Raw genomic sequence first — 24,211 nt, 5'->3', positions numbered from 1 at the left:
CCTTGTTTTCGAGTTTTCCCTCCCTCGCTTTTCGCCGGCCGCCGCACACCGTTCGGGAAAGCGTTCGCCCCAGGACACGTTATCCCTACCCGAAGAGCGTGGCGTGGATTTATCCGTTGCTTTCGGTTTTTGCCTTTCATTCGACCGCACCACGGGTAGTTTCACGTCCGCGCCGGCCGGGAACAATGAGTTTATGAAATAATTCCTGCTACTGTCCGTAGTTATTTTCGCTTCTTCGCGACCACCGCGCTTTCGGGAGGGGCGCTGGAACGGACCGCGGATGCGGGTGAGGGGTGTATCGTTTTGTTCGTTCGCTCGAAACAATTATTCATGTTATTCTTAGCGCTTCCCCGGGGCTGAGCCAAGGCATTTTGGTTAGCTTTGGTGCAGCCGGTTTCTTTTGTTTCGGATCTCCCAACGGGGCGGCCGATTTGCACCGCTAGTGACCGCGCCACACTGCAGCTGATTCGCCCTCTGCGTTGTGCTTCACCGTTTCTGATACTTTTTGTGGTGCTTCGCAGAGAAGAGTATTAACGTCCGAAATTCCAGCATTTCCGGAAACATCAAACGGATGGCGCTAATCGGTGCTCAGCAGTCGGCAAATTGAAGCAAAAGGAGCCATTTGTTGTGCTCTGTTATGGAATGGACGTGGAATCGGTGATCAGTGGGCAGTACTTTTAATTGTTGAATTCCTGATCTCGCTTGAAGAAGTTCTAATTTTTGTTTCGTAACGGTTTAGAACATAATTTAATAAGGCTCATTTGCTCGCAACACGCAACAATATTTCTACCAATAAGCTTCCCATCACAGCATTCATACGCAGCTCGAAACGAAACATGAAACCTCTAATCCCTGCAACGGTCTGTGGCTCACTGAATTGCGGTGGCACTCGGTCCTCGGTTGAAACTGAAACACGACACTGACCATGGCCAAGGGAAAAATCCGAAAACCGTGCCTCGGTCGCTTCACACACTGAGCTACTTATTGAGCTACAAACGATTCATTCTCTCTCTCCCTCTCTGCTGAAAACTCCGAGAGTTCGGGTAAAAAACTCAAGAGAGTGAGAGCGAGTGAAGGTAAAATTTAGTAAGAGCAACTAAAGGACTGTAAGGATGGTGAGCAATCTCTCTCTCTCTGTCTCTTCGCGTTCTTATCGTTTGAACAGCTGGAAAACGAAATGTTTTTTTTGCATCGAGTGCGATAAAATACAATTCAATTCGACTACAATATCAACAATTTGTGGCAGTCCTTTTTATCATATGAAATATATATTTTTTCAAGTAATTCAATTCTATTAACGTAGTGTGTTTACTCTTAAATGATCGAAAATCCTTCGAATAACATTGGCTAGTTTATTGGCATCAACAGAAATAGAACCAAATTCAGCCTTCTCCCAAATATGAATGCCTTTCATTTATGTTGTGTCCCAATTTATGATCCCTCAAAAGCAGCACACGTAGCACACAGCCGAATCACTAAGCGCTCGTTACAACCTCGCTCAATAGGTGTTGTTTGCATGTTTTGCTGTTGTTACCCACCAGCACCTCCATTACCGCCTACCGCCACATGGGTGCAGCGCAAACAATAAAATGCTTCCAATAAATTTACCAAACTTCCTCCTATTGCGCTAATGTTTCCCGTGAACAATCGAACGTGTGCAGCGACGACGCGATGTACTTGGTTGGTTGCGGTAGTACTTTTTATCGCATTGTTCATCCCCGGTCAGGTGCAGTAAATTGCTGCTGCTTCGGTGACCTATCGAACACCTAGCAATGGAACACAATTAGTCCATTGTCCAGATTCTCCTTCACTACGCGTTCTTAGTGTCGGCCTCAAACCAAACGCCAAAGATGTTAACCGTTGGAGAACACCAAGCCTCCCAGAGCCTGGCTTTTGCAGGCCACAACAACCGTGCCGGCTAGGTCCTGCTCTATTGTGCAACGGCCACCACCACCTGGGAAGCCTGGGCCGGGGATGGTGCAATAAATTATGTGTTTTTTGAGAATTTATGCTTTCATAAACACATGACGCACGTGCGCACATTCCCCGGGCGCCGGGTGCCGGCTCCCCGTGGTGCATTTTCCTAATTTTCGGAAAAGCTTTCGCCGGCAAAACATGGTGCCGCGAGGGGTCGATTTGTTTCGGAGGCTCCGGCCCCCAAACGCCCGCCCTGGGAGAACCGTGGAGCGAGATCTTCCACTTTCCACTTTTCCGCCGCGGCTTCGTTTTCTGCCTTTCGTTTGTCACCTATCTCAGCGGAAGCGGCTCAGCGGGTAAATAAATTTTCCAGTGCCCTCGTAGCCCGCTCTGTTCTTTGCCATGATCTCCGGTGAGGTTCTTCGGCCGCGGGGACCTCATCATCAGCTCAACAGCACAAAAGGTTTCCTAGTCGTGCTGCGCACCGAGACCGAGCCCATGGTTTGGTTCTTCGTTTTGCAAAGCGCATCATAAATGTAGTTTACATGGGCGAAAAAATCACGAAAAACAAAGGGGAGGTTAAGGACCGCCTGCGGCTGCGGCGGTTGATGTCATTAATTATTGCTGTTTCGTACAAAACTAATAAAACGTCCCCCGACTTTGATGCTTTGGTCCGTGAATTTTAAGTGAATTTATTTAATAGAGTGCTAGCGAATAAGTTGATGCAACTAGAGCGCTGTCTAGTATATTTTAAACCGCCTTGCTCGACTAGACGTGCGGTGCAACAGTGATTCGGGGCATGTTTTCAATCGATTCCATAACTCGCAGCTAGCGCAGATTATCGGAAAGATTTGACGTTGAGCTCAAAGAAATCCGCATGCAAATCATCGGCCAAGTGCTTTGCTCCATGGCTCCATTCACGAGAGCTTAGAGCTCCGTATCGGTTCGAAATAAATATCTGTATTTCTCAATCTGCACCAAAATAGCACAAATGGACCGCTAGAAACGAACGAAACGTTGATTTCGAACTACCATCCTGTTTCGCGGTGACCACCGCACCCCCGCCCTTCGATTGAAGATTCGATGAAAATCTAGGCGAACACACCAAAGAACCGGGATGCCGGGGATTCTTGCATCCGTTCCACTGCAGGGACGGCGGGAAAACGTTTCATATGCTGTGCGGCAAGATGTTTGTTAATCCGAAAGGATTTAGCAACAAGTTCCTTCCTTCTTTCCATATTTTTTTTTTTCGAAGCAAAGATCGTCGGTGTTACCAAAGCGATATTTTTCATATTGCCGTTCGTTGAAACAAAGTTTGATTTCTTTGTGTCTCAACCGTTTGCTTACTTTTTGGGTCCTTCATTCAACGGACTGGTACAAAGTTCGAAGCTGTCGAGAAACTAATCAAAAGCTACTCCAATCTTACAAAGTGTACGCCGGCTGGCAGGAGGCTCGGCCTGGGCCGCCGAATAAATTGGATGCATCGCGATGCATCATCTGCCGAATGCAGCAACCCTTAACGAGAAACCGAGAGGACTTTCGCTCGCACCCACACCGCGTTGTTCTTTTCTCACCCGGCCTGGAGAAGTTGTTCGAATCATCTTTTCGGGCGGGCACAGTTTCGCGACTTTCCGCGAACTATTCAAAAACTAACGAAACGACCAACCTACCAGGTCGAATGCAGGTTCTACCTTCAGTGGAGACAGGCTCGGCCTGCCAAAATCCAAGACCGAGCCACATCACAGAACACTTTGAACAATTGGGGCCCTTCCTGTCGAGCCGGTGTGGTGCCGCTTTCTGGTGCGCTTCCGGTCGCGCCGGCCATGGCCATGGTTCGCGGTGGTTCGGGAGCAACAATATTTTAAATTGGATTCCTGCCATCCGGACGAACGTTGATGGTTTTGTGCAGGCCGAACGTTGTGTCAACGACGATTGAGGTACGATTCTTCGGAATACGGAACGGAATAAATTGAGTTCAAGTATAACGAGCTTCCAGGCGTAATCCACTAACTTGCCGTACATGCGGCCACAAGTTAAGTCCTTTTATCGTTGTCACTGCACTATGCTTCCACCTGTAACCGGATGCAACCCTTTGATCGCTTTTGCTAGCTCTTGGCCGTTTGTTTGCTTACTGAAGTTCCCTTTCGGGTGTGCTGACTTCCGTTCGAACCCCTCTTTCGAGTGGTGTATTAAGCCTTCACTAATGATTGAATAGCGCACTAACAAAAGATTAATATATCCCCGGGTGTGCGAACTTCCAAAGTCCGCCGAACGGGCATCCTCAATCATTCGCATCCTCGAATATCCCGTTACACGTACCCACCTCAAGGGCGCCGGCGGCCTACCGAAACCGTAGCTAATTGAACGGAAAATTCATCGTTCGATCGTCATCGCGGCCCAAAGGCGGATCTCTTGCGATGCCACAGTTGCCACACGTTCGCCGTGCCAGAAATTGGTCCCGTGTGCAGGACCCGCACAATAGTGTGCCATCCCATCTATCATCCCTCACACGGCGGGCGGCATTCTGGCACCAGACTTTCGCCGTGCCCAAAACTGGACCAGCGCGAACGCTTTGACGATGTTCATTTGATTTCCACCAAACCGCCAAAGCCAAACAATATCCCGACGGAGTCCGTTGTTTCGTCCGCGCGATGCGTCCAGCCTGGCCGATGGGACCTTTTGCTGTCCCGGCCCGGCGGAACCGGCCATCCATTATGCCCTTTTTCGTAATCGATGGCACCCAGAACCACCCGGACTGGCCCGGCCAGGCCCGGCCCGGATGCCACCGGAATTCGATTTGTCGCGAGTGGCGAGTTACGTTGCCGGTCGGGAAAATCCCGTCAGTCGGGCTGGTTGCGCATGCGACCAGACACCGGCTCCCGTTCGTTCGGGTGATGATAAGAATAGCAAATCGTTATGAAGCTCCAGGTGCAATCCCCTTGCACGGTGCATCCGGTTCGGGTTGTGAGGGAAAATCGGTCAATAAATCTTCCAACCGAATTACGATGCAGCCGGCCGGAAAACCTTGGCCAGGTCTGTTGACCAGGAAGCTTCGCCTTCGCTTATCGACATCGAATCGACTAACAGTCGGGCGGGGATTTTTTTTTTTTTTTGGGGCCGCACCAATGGCTTCCCGATGCAGGTTGGACGGCGCTTTGGAACCCAACCGGGAGCGTTGGGTTAACAGACACGACACGGCCCGTTACCGGACGCGAAATGGCCACTGAAAGCCAGTTCTAATTGAGTTAATTGATCTGCTCGTTGGTTCGAACCACAAACTGAACAGTTTCGCTTCCACCAGCGGCTTTTGCATAGATTAATCATCTCCCTTCTTTGGGTTCCCTTTGGTAGTAGTTTGAAAAATCCTGCAACCATAATAAGCGCCCTGAACATCGCCATGCAGTTTGATGGGCCGAATATGAATCAGCGGACTCTAGCGAACGGATTCTACCTCCCGGAACGAGACGGATATCCTGGCCAACCAGAACGCATTTCCTCCGATGGCGCTGGCCGGAGTTTCAGTTCGACACAAAAACCCGGAGGCCAAGCCTTTAGCTTCCGGCCCGGAGCCGTAATTACAATGCCCTGCTTTCTTCTCGGGAACGGCAACACCTAGGCTGCCCTCGCCGTGTGCGGAAGTCATAAAACTGTCCCCGTCCGACGGCTACCATCGCCGGGCGTGGTGAACAGTAATTAAATTTAAAATATTGTTGCGGCCAGCCAGCCAGCCAGCGTCGGTGTGGCCGCACCGCTGCGTTCCCCCGGCAGAAGGTTGATTTAAAAGGTGAATTAAAATTCATTTTCAATCTCACTTTAACGAGGTTATCATATATTTTAATAATGTCTTGTGAAATGAGCAACCTGGGACCGTGTAATGGCTAAGACAAAACTAATGATTCCACTTGGCCACCGGGCGTGAGATAAATTCATCACTTGCCGTAGCCCAGCGTCCGTTGGATAAGTTTGCTTTTGTTGCATAACTCAATACCATTTTAACAACTTTCACAAATGTAATTAGTGTGTTTGCCAAACATTCATTTATGAGGTTTTAATGTGTCTAGCGGCAATGAGCAATAGCAGTAGAAACTATGGTCGAAGATATTAAACCAAAACTATATGTAAAGAATCAAGAACACAAATTCGAGATTCGAGTACACAACCTCAAGTGCCGACCGCAGAACGTGATGAACTCAGTTTACTCTAAAACCAAACCCGGATAGTTTATAAATTAAAAAACAAATTAACTCAATTAGTTGACGGACTGTGCTGAATGCGCCTACGGGTAGGCAATCTGCAGATCACGTTTTAACCCTCCAATCCATTCCCGGCACAGAGGAATCTTTAAATCTGCAACAAATAATTGATAGCCATTTGGCTAAAATCGATAAACTTTTAAGCTCTTTACCGATCGAAACATTGCACAAAAAACGGGCCTCCAATTAGTAAGTCACTAACCACACCCGTTCGAATCCTAGACCAAGCACAGTAATGGCGTTAAGCCGCAAGTCCGTAAAAAATCCGGCACCAAACGATGTGTGTGCGTGTGGAATGTGACGCGATTGCCGTGAAACTGATGATGGACCATTGCAAAAGGGGCAATTTAGCGTTCGGTCCGCGGCCCGAGACCTCCGACATTCAGCCTTAAATTAATTTCACGTCTCAAGCGTCGCCTGTCGCGCGATCACTCTGCCCGTCAGGCGGCCACCCAGCGTGTTGATGATGGAAATGTAGTGGAGAAAATGGTTTCCGGTCAATTTCCCGGACCAGCATTGTATGCGCTTAATTCGTGCTCTTAACTGCCCGCAGCTTCGGTCCTTTTAAATTGTTCCTTTCTGTGCCCTTCATTAAAATGCCCATCGAATGATTCGGGCAGTATTCGGAGAGCAACGGAGAGACCCGGCCGCGTATCCAAAACCGGAGCCGTAGACCTGCTCCTCCGGTCAGCATGTAATGCCTCCTGTGTAATGTGTACCAAAAATAATATTCCGCGAAATACCGTGACCACACCGTCACGTCACGAGGGTGGCGGCGCACGTTCATCTCGTCCTCACGAAACCTGCGCCAGTTTGTCATCCACCGTGTCGGAGTGACCCCCTTCGGCGGCGGCGGCGACGACGGAAGGCGGGCCGGTCTGTGGGAAAGTAAAACGCCCGAAACGCGACAACGGCAAGCCGAGGGGTAAAACATGCAACATTCATTAATCATGCAACCGCCGCTAGTTGGACCGGTTAAAACTACTGACAGATGGACGCCAAATTGACTTAGAGAGTGAGGCTTATGAAAAATTGTAATCTTGTGTGACTAATTAGTGGCGTACGGTTTGCGAGCAGCAGGGCGTTCGAGATTATCGTCCAAGAAAGGGGTTAGTTCGGTGGGATAATGGTCCACAAATTTCACCACCCCCCACACGTGGAGAAAATTCGTCACTCATTAATTCGATTCGATAATTAGCCAATAGTTAAAAGCAAAACATATTGGCATTTTAATTAGATTCTACGGCAACTCGATGCCCATCTTCTTGTGACGATCACCGAACGCCGGAACCATCAGCTCAATCATTGCGGTTGCGCCTTCTGCCGACCACAGCTGTCCGGGAGCGAGAAAGAAAAGATCAAACTCGCGTAGATCATGGCCATCGGTAATGCCAACGCAGAACATGCATTTCGTGGAAGATCGCGCTAGATCGTGCCAGAAAATGCATGTTTGTTTTGATCGACGCCACGGCATTTCGCATTTTGGTATTAAAAAAGAAAAACTATTTTCGCAACTCTTGCCTTTCATAGTAATAGTAACTTCCAATTCCTGAACGATATAATACATTCAAACGCTTCTGCTCCACAAATCCACCCGGTTATCCTCACTGTCAGCGATCGTTCACGACGTGAAAATACACAATCTGTCCGCGGCAACCGCGATCATCTTGGGCGGTGTGCAACGTCTTACTGCCACATGCGGCGCCAGTTCGAAGCACCAGGTCCACCCTCGATGGGGCATGGGGACCTCGGAAAACCCACTCACCCGACCGAAGCGAGAAAATCAAACATAAGGCCACGGATTGCCACAGATGCGAGCGTTGCTTCATTCATCACTTTTATAATTGTGCTTTCTGATTTGAAACTCGTGGCCGTGCTCGTGGCCGCACGATGAAGCCGTGCAGGGAAAGAATGTATGCACATAATTATTTACAGCGGGCGTCGCGTTTGGTAAACCGTTCCCTGTGGTGTGCAACAGCCGGGGGTTTTCCTCAAGATGATAGAATGGTTTTCAACTAACCACTTTTGCCTCGCAATCCATCAAACGTCTCAAGACGGGCGGGTGTTGGTGCTTCCCATGCATGATTGGCAAGGGCATTCAGAATTTGAAAATTAACCGAAATTTCTACACACCGGCGTGGGTCCGTTCTAGTAATGTTGTAGAAATACAAAAATTACTAGAACGGACTAGAAGTCTTTCTGCCTGGCCTGTCCTGCCCTGCAGGTGGCAGTCAGTCGGTGTCAGAACCTCGGCCCAGTGACATCAGCTAGATGACGCTACAACTTCGTTGTCGGCCGCCCAAAATTAGCCAGCCAGCTGGGGGAACCACGCTGGGTCGGAGATTCGGTGCGACAGTTTGGATCAAAGCGCTGCGAGGGCCTTTCAAAAATTATTACGATCGACAGGTGTCAGTACGTTTGAACGTGAAGCTACAACGAACTGTGTTTCATTTCTTCACCCGTTCGAAGTTTGAAGTTCGCCAAGGGGTGTGTAAGCCGTAGCCCCCGGCCACACGAGTGGCCTGTGCGATCTGACAACGTGACAGGGCTTCCGGTTGCGCCAGCCGAGCGGACGCTAGCGATCGTCGGGTCGTTTATTTTTCGTCGTCGTCGTCGTTGTGAAGAAAACCCATCTGCTACCGATGGGGTGTGCAATTGATTGAGGATAAAATTAGCATTAACACTGCATGTGAATAATAGGAAAGTGTGTGTGAGAGAGAGAGAGACACGGAGAGACAGAGAGACAGAGTTACATTGAGGCGAGGTGGTGAAAGAAGTGTGTAACTTAATTGACTGTTTGACAGACGTCGACAGACTTCGGCTCCCGGGGTTCCGATGGGGATACACCAACCGGGGGTTCCGACGAGGAACGACGACTGCGGTTGGTTCTCATCCGATGAACAGCAAGAAAGAAGAAACACACACGGAGGCAGCTCGAATTACGGTTACGGCCACAGCACGAGCACGATCGACCAAAACAAAAACAGAACCCGGTTGGCTTCTGACCGAACGCGTCAGCCCTAATCAACCCCCGGCAGCACGGTTGCACTGAGCGAGGATCCAGCAACTAGACACGCGCACCAATCACACACACACACACGTGCGGCCGAGCGTATGGGTTTCGTCAAATCATGCGCAAATCGTGTGTCATTTGTCACGCAGGAATTATGGTAGGTGGCTCGTCGCGTCGCGGATCGACAACAAGTGGTCGAACCAGACCAGTGGCCGAAGATCAAACACGGCAGGATCAGTTAGCTGCCAACAACATCTGGCACATGGTGGTGGTGATCGTGTCAGGCCAGGTGGCCGCGCTGGCCCATTTTCACTCCAGCGGCCACAATAAATAAATAAATCCGGGGCGGCAGATTTCGGAATTTCGGAACACCCTCGCGCCCCGCCATCCGGATCGGACTTCCGCAGTGCGACCGACGATGCGACGCTGCACGACCGATGTGTTGGTGATTTGGGGTTCTAAAAATAAGAAATAGTACGGCACACCCGAGAATGGGCAGAGGAAAAGAAAAAAACAAACGGTTCCGAAACCGACGACAAACGGCAGTCCGGTGCTGGCGCGCAAACTGGTGACAGAGCGCGAAGCACGGTGAAATTGGTCGTGAAAGTGAATCGATCGTGCGGTGGATTTATTTGCGTGAAACGTGAGCCAGTATCGGACCGGCCGGGTTCGAGTGTCGACCAGTTCGACCGAGTGCAGAGTGAAACCCCGTCAACCGTGGGCCGATCGGAAATGCCTTCGAACCACAGGAAGAAGGTACAGCGATCTAACTGTGTGAAAGTGAAGTTTGGTTAAAGGTGTACTGAAAACTAAACACTACTGTAACAAAAAAAAGATTTAAATTTTGTGTTTGAATTGCTATACAAATCATAACCTTATTCTGGCCGTTGGTTAATTATGGTGACAGTTTCATCTTGATTCGCCATCAATTAGTACGGCTTGCCAAGATCGGCAAATGCGGTGGAGACGCACGGTGATTCAGCCACGGTGGAGGCGCACGGTACCTCACCAAATTCCCCAGTTTTGTTTCGCTAAATTCTTTCCCTTCGCCCGGCACACGGCACAACGGCAATTTACTGCCATACCGGCTTTTATCTTCGCGGTTAATTCGTAGGTAATTGTCAACTTGTAAACACTCGCCCCTCACGGGGCCCACAATGGGCGCTCCGGCATCGGAAGGAAGCATTGTTACATTGTTTTATGCCTCACCTTGAGACACGATAGTCTCGAACCATTTAGCCGCCACCGTCCGTCCACCGAGCCGTGAAGAACACCGCGCCGCGTGCCGCAAGTCACACGTACGACGTACGGCAACAATGCCCAATGCCGACCGTAGGACCTATCCGTCAACCCGAAGATGGCGGCAAGCGAAGAAAAACACGCGCCGTGAAAGGAGCACACCGCGAAGTGCAATTATTTAGTTAATTATAAAACATACCTCAATCCCTCACGGCGCACGTCGTCGGTCATTGGTCCTCTCTGTTTGTGGCGCGCGTACGCGTGCGCTCGGCGAGGGCGCCGTGCCAATTGTTTCGCGTGCGTGATCGTCGTGCGTCTTTCGGCGAGACCATTAAGACCGCTGGCCAGCCGCTGGCGTGTTGCAAAAACCCACTATTTAGCAGCATTTTCGCGCGACACGTCGGTGCGGTTTCGTCGTGAGGATCGTTCTAAATGAGACCGCTGCCTCTTCGTCGCACTTTGTCGCGAGCCAGCTCGGTTGACAATGGTGAACATGTGTGCCGGGGCTATAATAAATGGCCTTGAATATTGTCACCTTTTTTCACTGAGGTCGATGGGGGTGGGAACGATGTGTTTTGTGATTTGCACGGATGCTGCAACAACAGGTGCACGTGTGCGGTTTACGCGGGCCAAAGTTTATTTATGCAAACGCGGCCCATTGCGATGCACCTTGCGAGACCACCGCGCGAGCTGATGGCCGCCTGCCACGGAAAAGGCGGAAAAACAATAAACATGCAAATTGCATCAAATGGCCACATTTGACAGGGAGGAAGGCATGCAGCAGGCTAACAGCAAAGAAGGGCCGGACCAATTGACAATGGTTAGGGAACGGAAATCGGATTACTCGTATCGTGATGGAGTGGGATTTCATGATGGAAAAAGTTTTCCAACTAATAAGATGGGGAAGTCCTGCCCTGCCACGGTCTGGCATGGTGCCAAAATGACGGACGGCAAGTTTTTACTTTAACTCCTTTGCAATCATCCGCAACCGAACACATCCGACATCCTGGCAACTGTTGCAGCGTTTCTTTTTATCACATTTTACCAAACTCATACCGAGCGGCAACATTAAAGCTACACGCGTGATTGAAAAAGTGAAACAACAAACACACATTTGTAACATCCTTTTTGGTGAAACACAAGCCAACCAAACGTGTTAAGAACGGGGACCACTGCCCAAAGTGGCCCCAATTAAGTATTAATTCGTGCATTAATGGATTATTTTGAAGCCCGACTACCGGGCATATAAATTAGTGAAGGAAGCTCTTAAAAATGAAACACGTTAAAAAGGGAAACGTGATTACCGGTGGTCTCGAGGGGGCGCATTTTGGTACGTTAAAGCTTCCGCCAAACGGTGCCGTTGCATTAATTGCATGCATCCGCCGAACAAACGTACCAAATGCAATAACGTAGCCTGCCAGGGTTTCGAGATGAAAAAACCAGCCCCGACGTTAATAATCAATGCTGTGCAGTGCCGGACGATGGACAACCGAGCAACATTGTCGGTGTGCTCGAGACGGGGGCCTGCTGCGCTGCCGTTGGCCGTTGCTTTACCACCGCTGGAGTGAGGCAAATTAATTAAGTCCGTAAACAGTCCGGGTGGTCCACCTCGGGTGGTTCGCGTTTTCACGAAATTCGGATTGTTAACGGATGGAAAACCGTCGAATAAATGGCAACGGGCCGCCGTTCGGAATGCAAGCAACGCGTTGCAGTAATTTGCATTTTGCACCGCTGCTGCTGCTGCGCAGCGCAGTAATGATCGCGATTGAGGCCCACATTTGTTTGCCGCATTTTGGACGGAGTCCTTTTTTCTCTCCCTCCGTTTTGACCTGAAACAAACGGGGACGAATGCTTGAAACTTACATGATTCGCACGCTGCACGTGTTGAGCATATAGCATGAGAAGGCATGAGTGTTGCGAGGACACTTTGGTATGCACTGAACGGCTGTGATCGATTGCAGTTTATTACAAAACATTATGAGCCTCCTGATTTACATTCTCAGGATGTGGACGGAACTGAAGACCTGCAAAAGCATTGTGCTTGTGATAAGATTTTGTTACAAAATTTTTCTAATTTTTTTAACTAATTTTTTCTACGATCTTTTGTGCGCTGCAGAAACACAAGAAACCAGCATCACCATGCAGTCTGCCTGTGCAACAACAGCAAAGTCTCGGCACCGAGTTAGGCGAAGAGCAGAGAAATTCCCTGAAACCGTACACCGTGAAGCGGAATGATTCAGTCGGAAGGTAGATTAGCAAACTCCAATACCTTTTACTAATACCTTGAATACGTTTTTGAAGAGGACAAAAATGCTGCACTTTAAAATAATACCTCCGTTTTGTATTAAACTTGACAATGAAGCGGCTAGAGTTATAGGATTGTCGAAAAAGTTGGTAGTCGTCGTAGAGACCTCCAAAGGAAATACAGCAACTAACAGGACAAAGCTGTGCTGGTTATTGATGATTTTTTTTCATTCCACACTGGACAAACAGCTTATCAGCTCGGCGTGCTTTAACGACTCTTCTCCCTCATTTGCACAGATACATTGTGGCCGCAAAGGATCTGAAGGCAGGTGAAACGATACTCGACACTCGCCCACTGGTTGTGGGCCCGTGTGCCGAAAGCGACCCAGTTTGCTTGGGATGCCACAGTACATTTGACCCCGGAAGTGCCGATTTTCGGTATAAATTTGCCTAAACTTTAAGTGCGACACATAATTATTCATCTACGGGACCGTCTCCTTTCCGGCAGGTGTGATAGCTGTGGCTGGCGGATATGCTCCCCAGACTGTGTATCGTCGCCCCACGGTACCCACCGATCGCTAGAGTGCATTCCATTGCGAGATAAAAACGTGAACCGCCTCCTGCAGGCTGCAACCGCTGATGAACTGAAGCTGATGTACGAAGCAGTGCTGACCTTGCGCTGTATGCTGCTCAAAACCGTTGATCCTGCCCGTTACGCGAGCATACTGGAGATGGATCCACTTAATGCCGTGCGCCAGGCCATCCCGAAACTGTGGAACCGCAACCAGAAGGCGATCGTGGGCCGCATACGCGACGACTGGGGTTTCCAGGAGTTTAGCGAACAGGAGCTTCACACCATCTGCGGTGTGATCGAGGTGAACGCGTTCGAGGTGGGCCAGGAACCGGTCAAAGCGCGTGCCCTCTTCCCGGAGGCGTACCTTCTAATGCACGATTGTACACCCAACACTGGCCACACGGACGCCCCGCAGACACACCGTCTTACGGTGCGAACGCTCGGTGAGGTGAAGGCTGGCCAGCCGCTGACCCTGGCCTATGCCTACATCTTGCAGGGAACACTGAAACGACGGCAACACCTGTGGGAGGAAAAATTTTTCTGGTGTACCTGTGCCCGGTGTAGCGATCCGACAGAGTTCGGTACCTACTGCAGCGCCGTGCGGTGCACCAAGTGTCGCCGAGGATACCTACTGCCAGGCAATCCTCTTGATCAGGGGGCGGACTGGCGGTGCACTGGCGGGTGCGCAAACACAGCTTCTTGCCAAACCATTGTACTGCTGCTCGAGAAAGCTTTCCAAAAGCTGGACAGTATAGATGGGAACGATGTCGAAGGATACGAGCATTTTCTTAGGGCGTACGGTACCGTATTGCACGAAAACCACCATCTGTTACTATCGGCCAAGCACTCTCTGTGTGAGCTGTACGGCAAAGCGGAAGGCTACCTGATTCCGAACCTCAATTCCGAACAGCTGAAGCGGAAGGAGACACTTTGCCGTGATTTGCTCGAGGTGATCGATCAGCTGGAACCGGGATTGAGTAGGCTTCGTGGAACCATTCTCTACGAGCTGCACGTACCTCTTATGATCGAAGCTGGGCAGCTGTTCCAAGGTGGTGCCATTCAGCGGCCGGAGCTTCGGCGACGCTTAAAGGAGGTTCAACGGTTATTGCAGGAGAGCGAACACATTTTGGCACTAGAACCGGAGGGTTCCCCTGAACATGGCGTAGCGGAGGCAGCAAGAGATGCAATTAAAAACATGGGTCCAATATGAACCCGATGAGCTGGAAATAAAGTATAAGATGCATTTTTAAAACCACTTCTTCCTCATTAAACAAACATCCGAATATGATTCAGTTTAAAATGGCCAAACAAAACTGTCTGGTGAATCGCGTGGATCTATAAAGGAGTTTTGATGTATTCGTCCTGTTTTGCTGACCGATGCTGTTTGATCAGGACACCACAATTGCAGTAAAATAAACAATAAATATAACGACTAACGATAAAATTGAATTTGCTTTGAATTTCGTTTTAGATCGATTTAGATTGTTTCCAAATTCAAGGTTTGTACACACAAGGATTTGCACAGCAAGCAGAATGTGTGTCAAATGTGTCTGTAGTAACCCTGACAAAACTATGAATTGTTTACATTGTCAACTTGTCACTTTTCCGGTTCTCAGCGAGACGAAAAAGCAACACAAAGCACACATTTACTGAAACTTGTGAACAGCTATTAAATAATGGCACCACCGAGAATGAAGCTTCACAAGACGACGGGAAAGTTAAAGACCATTCCTAAACCCGGCACAAATCCGCACGATCCAACGAATCCAGCACAATCCGAGTCCGATCGTCAGTTTGAAATGGAACTTTACTGGTGCATTCAACAGCTAGAATCGTCCCTCTGTCTGCCGCAAGTGCGTGAAAACAGTAAAAAAGGTAAAAACCGCACTCGCTTCAGATCATCGTTCCCATGATCCGATTTCTCAACATTTTATCCCTCAGTGGAAGACACAACCAAACTCCTTAACACGCTGAAGAGCGGCACGCAGCCGATCATTCGCAAACGACAAATTATGCGTACCACCTTCGGTGACTACCGCAGCAAAATGGTCGCTGAGGAGCAGTCGATGTCCGTCGACCCTGACTGTGTGCGGTTTGAGGAGCTGAAAGAGAAAACGCGTTATCATTATCTTAAAAAGTCTGCCATTCTCAGCGGGGAGAAAAACTTCCGGTTCAACTTTACGGCCGACGCTGGTAACGACACTGGCGGTGAACTGGTGGAACAAGAAAGTAGCGCTCCAGCGGCAGCGATCGGTGCGATTAAAATTGCCCCATCGGATAATTCTTTTCGCTTCAATTTCTCGCTCAACCATGATTAGGTGGCCAGTTTGATAGGAATTAAAACAAATTAAAATTGAAAAAAATGAAAATTATGCGATTAAAGACTTCAAGGGCCAATTAGTAATATATTTATCATTTAATCGGTTATTTTACTGCGTTTATCATTACAAGTCGGTGAAATGGTTGGCGCTACCACTCCTGCATTCACCCGTTTGCCTATCAGCTGTTGAGATGTTTACTAGAACCGAGTGGAAGGGAAAACCCCACCTGCGCTGTACTGCGAGTTTGGAACACAAATCCAAATGGCAGTAAATGTTGGTGGCGGTCGTCGGTTTAAACAAAACGGAATTCCTTTATCCCCGCTATCCGCATCGGTTCGAGTTCTAAGAATTTGTACCTTTCGTTTTGGTTTCCTTTTCTGCAAAATTATCACATTCAAAAGTCAATGGAATTTCGCCATGCCACCCCCGGGTCAATGCTATACCTTTCTTCTCTGCCTCACGCCGAGCAGCCGCTTCCGCGCGGTGCTGCTTGATGATGGCCAACCGTGCCAGGTCCGCCTTCGCCTGAGCCGTTTTGCCTTCCGCGTGCCGCTTCTGATAGGCGGCGTGGGCCCGCTGTTTCTCGATCTGCTCCTTCTCGCGGCGCGTCAACTGCGGACCGTCGTCCTCTTCCAGCTCGGTCACCTTTTTGTGTGTCTTCTTCGCCACACGGTTCGGGTTCTCGATCGGTATCACACCTTCGGCCCCTTTCGCCTTCTCGTCGCCGGACTCATCCTCATCGGAGTCCTCGCTCCCCGCTTCGTTGTCCTCGTCGTCTTCGTCATCTTCGCTCGATTCGCCCTCACGCGTCTTTCGCCACTTTTTCTCCTCTTCGTCCTTTTTGCGCTGTGCCTCTAGCTCTTCGGGGTTCGTAAAGTTACGGTTGCGACCTTTGTGATTAACGTACTTTCCTACGGGACACAAGCAAGCAGCAAGTAAAAATATCCCAACAGCGACGGGGCGTTTCGAAAGCTATCGTATGACCCCCTCGCCCCCCGCCAACCCTTGTCATCGTAGCGCCATACCTCGAGGCATGATTTCCGATCGGTCCTTCCGCTGGTCAAGATTATCTGCTGACCCTACGAATGAATATCACAGCACGCGTACGGTTAATAATAGTTTCTCGACTATCAGGCGACGAGACGATCAGCAACACGACCCGAAAGTATTTTTGCACAATCCAATCACTTTGCTGCTGGCGGATGTTTTCGCTGAGCCAAAACGTTGCAACAAAACCCGAGACAAGGGAGCTGTCAACAGAGCCCACTGACAATGTGTTGGTGGGAAACGGCAACCAACAGGTTATGGACACCGTTTTTCAAGTTTTGCGGTGCCGTACCTTGATTTTTGATGGAAAATGTTAATTAGCGAACATTTGAACACTATGAACTACGCAATTTCGTTACGGTGATTCACTTTTACCAAAGAGTGCGTCATGCGGTTTTGGCTTTTTTAAAGTCACACACCTCACATGTTGTAGCAACCTTGGTCCGAATCCGGTCCGAGAAGCGTCCTGTACGTAGCTGTCAAACATTGTTCTACATTCTTATTCAGAATTCAGAAGCGGCAGCAGCGCATTTTACTCCATTGTCTAGCTAAAGCACGTGCAAAAGTTTCATTGGCCATTTTCCATTCGCATCGCAGCCAAATGCAGATTCCGATTGTAATAACGTACTACAAGAACCCGCACAGGTTCTGGTACAAGCAGTTCGGTGGGGGACCCCAGCGGCGGGACAACCGGCAATTTCAGGCGGACTTGGACGATTACTGTGCGAACCACTACGCTGCGCTGGTAGCAAAAACTAACCCGTGCTATGAACCCGTACTCGGAGAGGTAAGTCTGTTGCCATTAGCTGCCAACATTTTTTTCTTACTCAAACGCGCCCCCCTCCCCAGATCGTAGCGGCCCTGGACCCGATCCAGGACAAATGGTTCCGGTGCCGTGTAGATGGTATCGGTAGCGACAACGGTAGCGCCGTGCCACAGATGCGGCTGTGGGCAATCGATGAAGGCATGCCGAAAGAGCTGAATGCCGAGTATTTGATGTCTCTGCCGGAGAAGTTTTCCTCAAAACATGCCACTATCGCGCGGTGTGGTGGCGTGAAGAACATTCTGCCGGCCGCACACGTAAGTAAAGTCGCCGTGATAACAACCGGTGAGGAAGGATCGAACACTTTTGGATTTCTTTACCATCCTTGGGCAGGTGTTCGATGCACATGAAGATCAACTGTGCAAGAGGACGTCCCCAAAGTGGGATAAGTATGTGGTTGGTGTCTTTAAGACATTTCTTGAAGGCGCACATCAAATATTCTTGGATAACATCGTAACTTACACGGTCGGCCGGGAGGAAGTGAGCTTTGGAGAACTGTCTGTTGTCACTCCGAAGCGATCGACCATGAGCGCGGATCGCGTTCTGCTGGAGATCGGATTGGCACTTCAGGCGGACCCAAAATCGTTTATGATATGTAAGCATCGCGCCCGGATCCAGGAATTAGATCCTTCGAGGTTAACCCTGTACATCGATTCCTTTTCAGATATGTCTGATCACCAGGGATCCGACAGTAGCTACTGTTCGTCGGAGGTCAACGAATCGATAGTACAACCGAGCGCTTCATCGAATATGATCAAAAAAGAGTCGTTGGGAAAACCAATGAATACTAGTGTGAATGAAGTGAATGAAAACGATTTTGATGAATCAGCCAGTATGATTGGGGCACTCCAACTCAAAAATAAGATACCATTCCCTCCTGCTTCCTGTGTAGTACACTATCAGGATAATAAGAAACAGAAGACCGTGCAACGTTACCGCAAAGAAACCCAATCCGTACAAGAAGTTAACAAGGCTTCTCGAAACACACAGTCAGCCGCGAAAGGTTGCACGAATGATGGACCCCCCGTGAACTTCGATCCTCCACTTCATTCCGATGACAATGTAAAGCTGAGTGAACAACAATTGAGCTTTATCAACACATTTGCGTCCGGCAATGCCAGCACGGTTGGTCAAAACGGCTTACAAATTGGTACAAGGATCGACACTGGACCGGTTCCTGAAAAAGTTACTGTCTCCGAAGGAAGGCCACCGACTAGAATAATGATGATGGCAAAAAAGAAAAAGTCGTTGCAACCCAACGATAGCAACGATAAGCCGCAGACGATCAATTCTGCAGCGACTAAACCTCAGCAAACGCAACCGAATCTAAATGTTCCACCGCCTAAAATAATGCAAACGAAGGAACCCGACTCGGCACAAAATAAGCCAAAGGGCAATCAAAAGGCTGCAGCAACACCACCAGTGCAACAAACGGTTCCAAAAACACATGACCAGCCCGTCGTCAAAGTGCCCGTCACCAAACCCAATAAACCGTTTAAGAAAGTTGTCGATGAAGAACAATGGTAAGCAACGTTCTTTAGCCCGCACACAACAGACAGGCAACTTATTCCAACAAGTTACAATTAAAAAATTACGATTAGTTCGTAGTACATTGTTTTACTGTACCACTAACGGATATGAACTACGGGCGAGAGTTTGAAATGGTCAACTGTGACCCTCCTTTTTTTGAATTATCAGTGACGACGGTAGCGGCGTGCCACAGATACGGCTGTGGGCAATCGATGAAGGAATGCCGAGTGAAGGATTTCTCTACCGGATTTCTCTTTTTTTCTTTTCGTAAACTTAGAAAGATTTTCCAATCTCCTTTGGAAAATGATGTCACGCCTCTTTCGATGCTTTACAGTATTTTTGCTCCACTTTTTAAATTGTGCGTCAGCCAGTGAATTGAACTGTGTATACATTTATGAAATTTTGGTTCGTTAATAAATTCGACCATTGAACACATTCCGGTTGTGTATTTATTAATAGTGGCTTTAAAACCTGCGATTTGTGGAAGTATCCGTCCATGTGGGCTGATTGTTGACTTGCCTCTTCTAAGCGATTTACTAACCGCGTTTTCCGTTTCCAGCATTCTGTCCCGTTTACAGTACAACCGTGTGCTGGTGCACCCTAAATCCTCCATGAAACCGATCGAAGTGATTGAAAATGCAACGTTTAGCTCAGACGTCCACCGGCAGCTAGAATCGATGCGATTCAGCACGCTGCACCGAATGCAGACTTACGCTTGGCCCAACATCATGCGCGACAATTCTTTGGTGTGTGTTAACGGGTACAGGACGGGCAAAACGTTCGCCTACATGCCGGCGGTCTGTTCGAAAGTGAAGGTAGGCCCAGGTGTAAGACTTTGCCAACGTAATTTTTAACCTGTCTTCTTCTCTGGTTTCTCTCTTCGATAAACAAATTTGCGTAGGAATTGATCGAAGAGAAGCTCTCTCCGGCCGGTGCAGGACCAGTCGGCATCATCATCTGCCATTCATCGCGCGAAGTGCAACGGGTAGCGTACTTTTGCCGCACCATGCTCAATACGGAAAAGAACCATCATTTGGACGTCCACGAGTGCTATAGTAAGCGCAATGTGGTCAAAACTGGGGTACGTTTCTTTAAACATAGGTAAACGGCGCTCCGCAGTATGCTAATGAACCTTATTTTCCGGCAGCTGTTGTTGCTGAACTCCTGTGCTTTGCTTGTAACGACGGCTCCGTGCTACCGATTGCTATACGATAGCATGACGGAAGCCTTTTCCCGCGAACGCATTCAGGTGGTAGTGATCGACGATCTGGAGGAAATACTTCAACACTCGAGCTCCGAGTTTGTGTGGTTGTGGAAAAAAACCAGAAAACCCACCCTACAGATGATTGTAACGTCTTGCCTGTGGCATCCGATACTGGGCGACTTTGTGAAGCGCTACCAAAATATGGTCGTCTGCATCGGGGCGTACATCGAGGCGGCGGTTTACGCGGGCGCCCAGTTCCGGCTGCTCTACCAGCACCACGATCAGAAGCGAGTCGAATTGATTCGATATCTTAAGCAGTACGACTACCGCAGAGAGCGGACGATCGTGATCGGTAACGATGATGGCGATCTCGATGAGATTGTAGAAGCCGCTCGGCAGAGTTCGATCAATCCCCTTGTGTGCAACGAGCACACAACGGCCAGCAAGCTGGGCGGCTTTACGTCATGGGATAGTGATCTTCCCGGGCGTATGGTTGTGCTGATCACTACTGATTCATTGTTGGGCGACTTGAAAGTGTCCAATGCGCAGCACATCATCCACTACTCGCTGCCAGAATCGTGGTCCACCTTCACACGCCGTTTCGCTACTGCGTTCGGTTACTACGATACATACCAAGAAGAAGCCGCTAACCAAGCAGCGAACACTCGCCCCACGACGCTTGTTCTACTGGATGAAAATAATAGTAAGCAGCTACCGAAGTTGGTCGAGTTTTTGGAGCTTCACAAAATACCGATCCCCACGGAGATTTCTGAGCTAGTGCAGGTAAACGAGATAACGGCAAAAAGGTATGTCCCTAATGCTTACTCGATTGGGTTGGTTCTTCCAGAAAATTCGCAGCTTACGCGAACAAGAGAAGGCAGCCGACGGAACGGCACGGTATGCACTCTGTCAGCAGGTACTGCAGTTTGGCAGGTGTCGTACAACCCGAGAATGCTCGAACCGGCACACCTTCACGATCGACGATCTTGCCGGCAAAGAGCTGCCTGCGGTCGGTTCGATGGTGAAGTTGAAAATAGTGAACATTTTCTCGCCGGCACACTACAGCGCACGGCTTGAGGCTCAACGCAATCCGACGGAGGACGACTGGCGTGTGGTAAATGATTCAAACGTCTTCCGAGGACACGAAATTGCGATGCAGTTGTACTACGCGAACGAAGATCGCCACGAAACCCACGGCGCGGTAGTGATTCACGATCTGTGTGCCGTTTTCTACGACCACAACTACTGGCGCTGTAAGATTTGCTCCTTCCAGCCAGGCGAGTAAGTAAACATTCGGTCCTTTGTTTTTGGAGCTGTAACTTAATCATCCGTTTGGATTTCCCCTTTCGCCAACAGCGGTCCATCCGCTGTGGGTTTGGTGCAGCTGCAGATGATCGATACCGGGCGCATTATCAAAAGGAAACCGTCCGTTCTGCTGCACCTACCCGGAGAGTTTCGGAAGATGCCAGGACAAGCGATCGACATACAGATTGCCGGTCTAACACCACACGACGGTGAACAAGATTGGGACAAAAATGCCACGTTAACAGTGCAGAACTGGATTAACGATTATACACACCGCGAAACGTTCCACGTTGAGGGCAGAGTGTTGTTGACGCTCAAGGGAATCATTTGGGTGGATGAACTGCGGCTGGTTCAGCAGCTCGGGTGTTTAAAGACGGCAGTAACGGAGATCAAATTTAAGGCCAGCATCATTTCCAAACAGTTCGGAGTTGGTGACGATGAACCGTTCCAGAAACTGCGCACTCTGGTCAGGTCCCTAGAGGTCCAACGCGAAAACTCGGCAGTTGACACTGATGAGCGCTCTTCATCCACCGACGACGAGGATCGGCATGTTGTGGAGGTCGCCGGGGAGCTAACGAATCGCACAATGATGCCACAGGAGCAGCACGTCCAGTGTAAACCGGCCGAGGAAGCGAAAGAAGCATTTAACGAGCCACCGTCAATCGAAGCACCGACCATTGTGGAAAGTACCAGAGAACCGGAGCATTGCGCTCGCTCTCCTAGCTCGTCGAACATTTCGAACGGTTCCTTTGAAATAATTGCTCCATCGCGACCGGTCGGAAAGCACGAGTTTTCGGCCCTCGAACAAGGCCACTGCTACAACGTGACCATCGCGAACTATTATGCACCGGACAATTTTTATCTCTACCGTTACGATCAGTAAGTACTGACATCCACGGTAGACTCCACGACCCAAGTTCACTAACTCACTGCACTTTTCCGATACGCAGTTTCTCCGACGTTCTTCAGGCGATCGACAGCTTCACGGCAAACCGAAACAATCTAACGCCACTGAGGGACCCTGCCGTCGGAGACTATTGTCTTGTGTACGTTGACGATTCGCATGATTTTAAGCGCGCACAAGTTACCAGCGTGTCGGAAGAGAGAATGTATTTGCTTGATTTCGGTTGTGAGCTACCGTGGAACAAGGAGGGCCTATTCGAGCTGCCGGCCCCTCTTTTACAGTGTGCACCATTCTGTGTAAGTAATGACCGAGCGCTGGGTGCTCTATGGGCGCTACGTAACAATTATGCTCCTTCTCACATTTCGTAGGCCATTAAGGCAAAGATGGCCCATCTTCACCCGAAGCAGAGTAAGTGCTGGACGGAAGAAACAAGCCTAGCCGTGTATGACGAAGTACTGGACAAGTACAGTTCTGCCGGGTCATTGCATGCCATCGTTGTGAGACCGATAGAAGACCTAAAATTGGACGCAACAAGCATACCAGGGCAGCACTGCTACGAAGTGCTGCTTACCGATGACAGCTCGAACGATCCGTACTTGATTATCACTGAAATTGTTGGCGAGAAAGGTTTGGCCTTTTATAACGAGGATAGCAAGGGGTTAGAGGACAGCGCCATACCCGATGGCGCAAATGATGATGATGATGATTCACCCTTGATGCAGTGTAACTTCACGCAGGAAGAAGTAAGTGCCTTGCTAAAGCACCTAATGCAAGACCCCAGTTCGAGCGAAAAAAACGCGAAAAAACAGAAGGACCCAGAATCCAGTATTTCACTTTCGTCAGCCAGCTCCACTAACAACGTGACTGCTCTTAAAACAAAGACAACCTTTTGCAACCGACTGCTGGAGCAAAAAAAAGGTCTAAAGAAATCACGATCGAGCGCCGAACCTCGGATTATCCTTCCCCGACTCCAGTGTGACTACCGGTATCCGCAAACGGTGTGGAAGCAGGACGACCACTTCGTCACCCTGCGAGTGTCCGCACCGGACGTTTCACGGTACGATCTGGACGTTGACGTGGATTCGCTTTTGCTGCAATTCATGTTGAACGACGGTGATCGCTACCTGGTGTCGGTTAACCTGTTCCAACCGGTCGATCCACAGCGAACGCATCATGAAATCCGGGGACTTACGATTGTGGTGCGGCTGGCGAAGCTCATCCCCGGTATGCGCTGGCACAAGCTGCTCAACCACTCAGCAAAGTTGCCGTGGCTTCGCAGTGCCCTGGAAGACCGTGAAGGCACCGAGTCCGCTAGCGGAGCAGAGGAAGCACGGAACCGTTGGAACAATTTGCTTCCGGTAGAGCTCGATAGTGCGGCGGATCCGGATAGCTGCTCGGAAGAAATCGATAGTAACGGAGAGGAGTTTGACAATGTGACAGGCGAGATGAGATGAGATGTTTTTTTAACGTTAACTATGACGCGAAACCAACCAAGTTTGAGCTTTTATTCCATCGACCAGAAACAATCTTCGCACGAACTTAGCGAGGATGTACCATGAACTTAACCTTGACCTTAACAAATGTAATCCAGACAAAAGCACGTTTACAAAACAGCACATACAGAAAATAGGTACTTTTTATTTTCAAAAACTTACATCGTACAAGAAACCTCTGACTTGCAGTCGGAAGTTCAGGGTGAAGTCCTATCGCTTGAAAAAGACTTTTGATTAAATAAAAATGTAATGCAAACGTAAGTGACGTTCATATGATAAATGAATGGTTTTCACCTTTCTTGTCCGAAAAAACAATCGGATGGCACCAAACGTACTGGAAGCGC

General features: G+C 49.3%; 4 protein-coding genes across 4 annotated transcripts; 3 read left to right on the top strand and 1 right to left on the bottom strand.

The window, feature by feature from the left end:
* Positions 1-9,736: 9,736 nt before the first annotated feature.
* On the top strand, positions 9,737-14,476 carry LOC128278255 (SET domain-containing protein SmydA-8). The gene is made up of 4 exons (XM_053016938.1): positions 9,737-9,939; positions 12,539-12,669; positions 12,964-13,104; positions 13,175-14,476. The coding sequence occupies exons 1-4, from the start codon at positions 9,916-9,918 to the stop codon at positions 14,448-14,450; spliced, it is 1,572 nt and encodes a 523-aa protein (XP_052872898.1). The 5' UTR covers positions 9,737-9,915; the 3' UTR covers positions 14,451-14,476.
* Positions 14,477-14,867: 391 nt separating this feature from the next.
* Positions 14,868-15,661, top strand: LOC128277683 (UPF0488 protein CG14286). Its single transcript, XM_053016178.1, has 2 exons — positions 14,868-15,115; positions 15,182-15,661. The coding sequence occupies exons 1-2, from the start codon at positions 14,917-14,919 to the stop codon at positions 15,556-15,558; spliced, it is 576 nt and encodes a 191-aa protein (XP_052872138.1). The 5' UTR covers positions 14,868-14,916; the 3' UTR covers positions 15,559-15,661.
* LOC128277684 (28 kDa heat- and acid-stable phosphoprotein) lies at positions 15,618-16,794 on the bottom strand. The gene is made up of 3 exons (XM_053016179.1): positions 16,587-16,794; positions 16,005-16,472; positions 15,618-15,938 (listed from the first exon to the last, which is right to left on the bottom strand). Exons 1-3 carry the CDS (start codon positions 16,594-16,596, stop codon positions 15,904-15,906), a joined length of 513 nt encoding a protein of 170 aa, XP_052872139.1. The 5' UTR covers positions 16,597-16,794; the 3' UTR covers positions 15,618-15,903.
* Positions 16,795-17,209: 415 nt separating this feature from the next.
* LOC128278761 (uncharacterized) lies at positions 17,210-24,024 on the top strand. The gene is made up of 13 exons (XM_053017489.1): positions 17,210-17,395; positions 17,458-17,688; positions 17,765-18,026; positions 18,096-18,263; positions 18,324-18,954; positions 19,521-19,776; positions 19,863-20,042; positions 20,109-20,948; positions 21,013-21,446; positions 21,522-22,349; positions 22,421-22,670; positions 22,743-23,117; positions 23,256-24,024. Exons 1-13 carry the CDS (start codon positions 17,210-17,212, stop codon positions 23,826-23,828), a joined length of 5,214 nt encoding a protein of 1,737 aa, XP_052873449.1. The 3' UTR covers positions 23,829-24,024.
* The last annotated feature ends 187 nt before the right edge of the window (positions 24,025-24,211 follow it).

Source organism: Anopheles cruzii, chromosome 2 (genome assembly GCF_943734635.1).
Source record: "Anopheles cruzii chromosome 2, idAnoCruzAS_RS32_06, whole genome shotgun sequence".
NCBI classification, from domain to species: Eukaryota; Metazoa; Arthropoda; class Insecta; order Diptera; family Culicidae; genus Anopheles; species Anopheles cruzii.
Note: the sequence above shows the minus strand (reverse complement) of the source record. Positions and strands in the feature narration are given on the sequence as shown.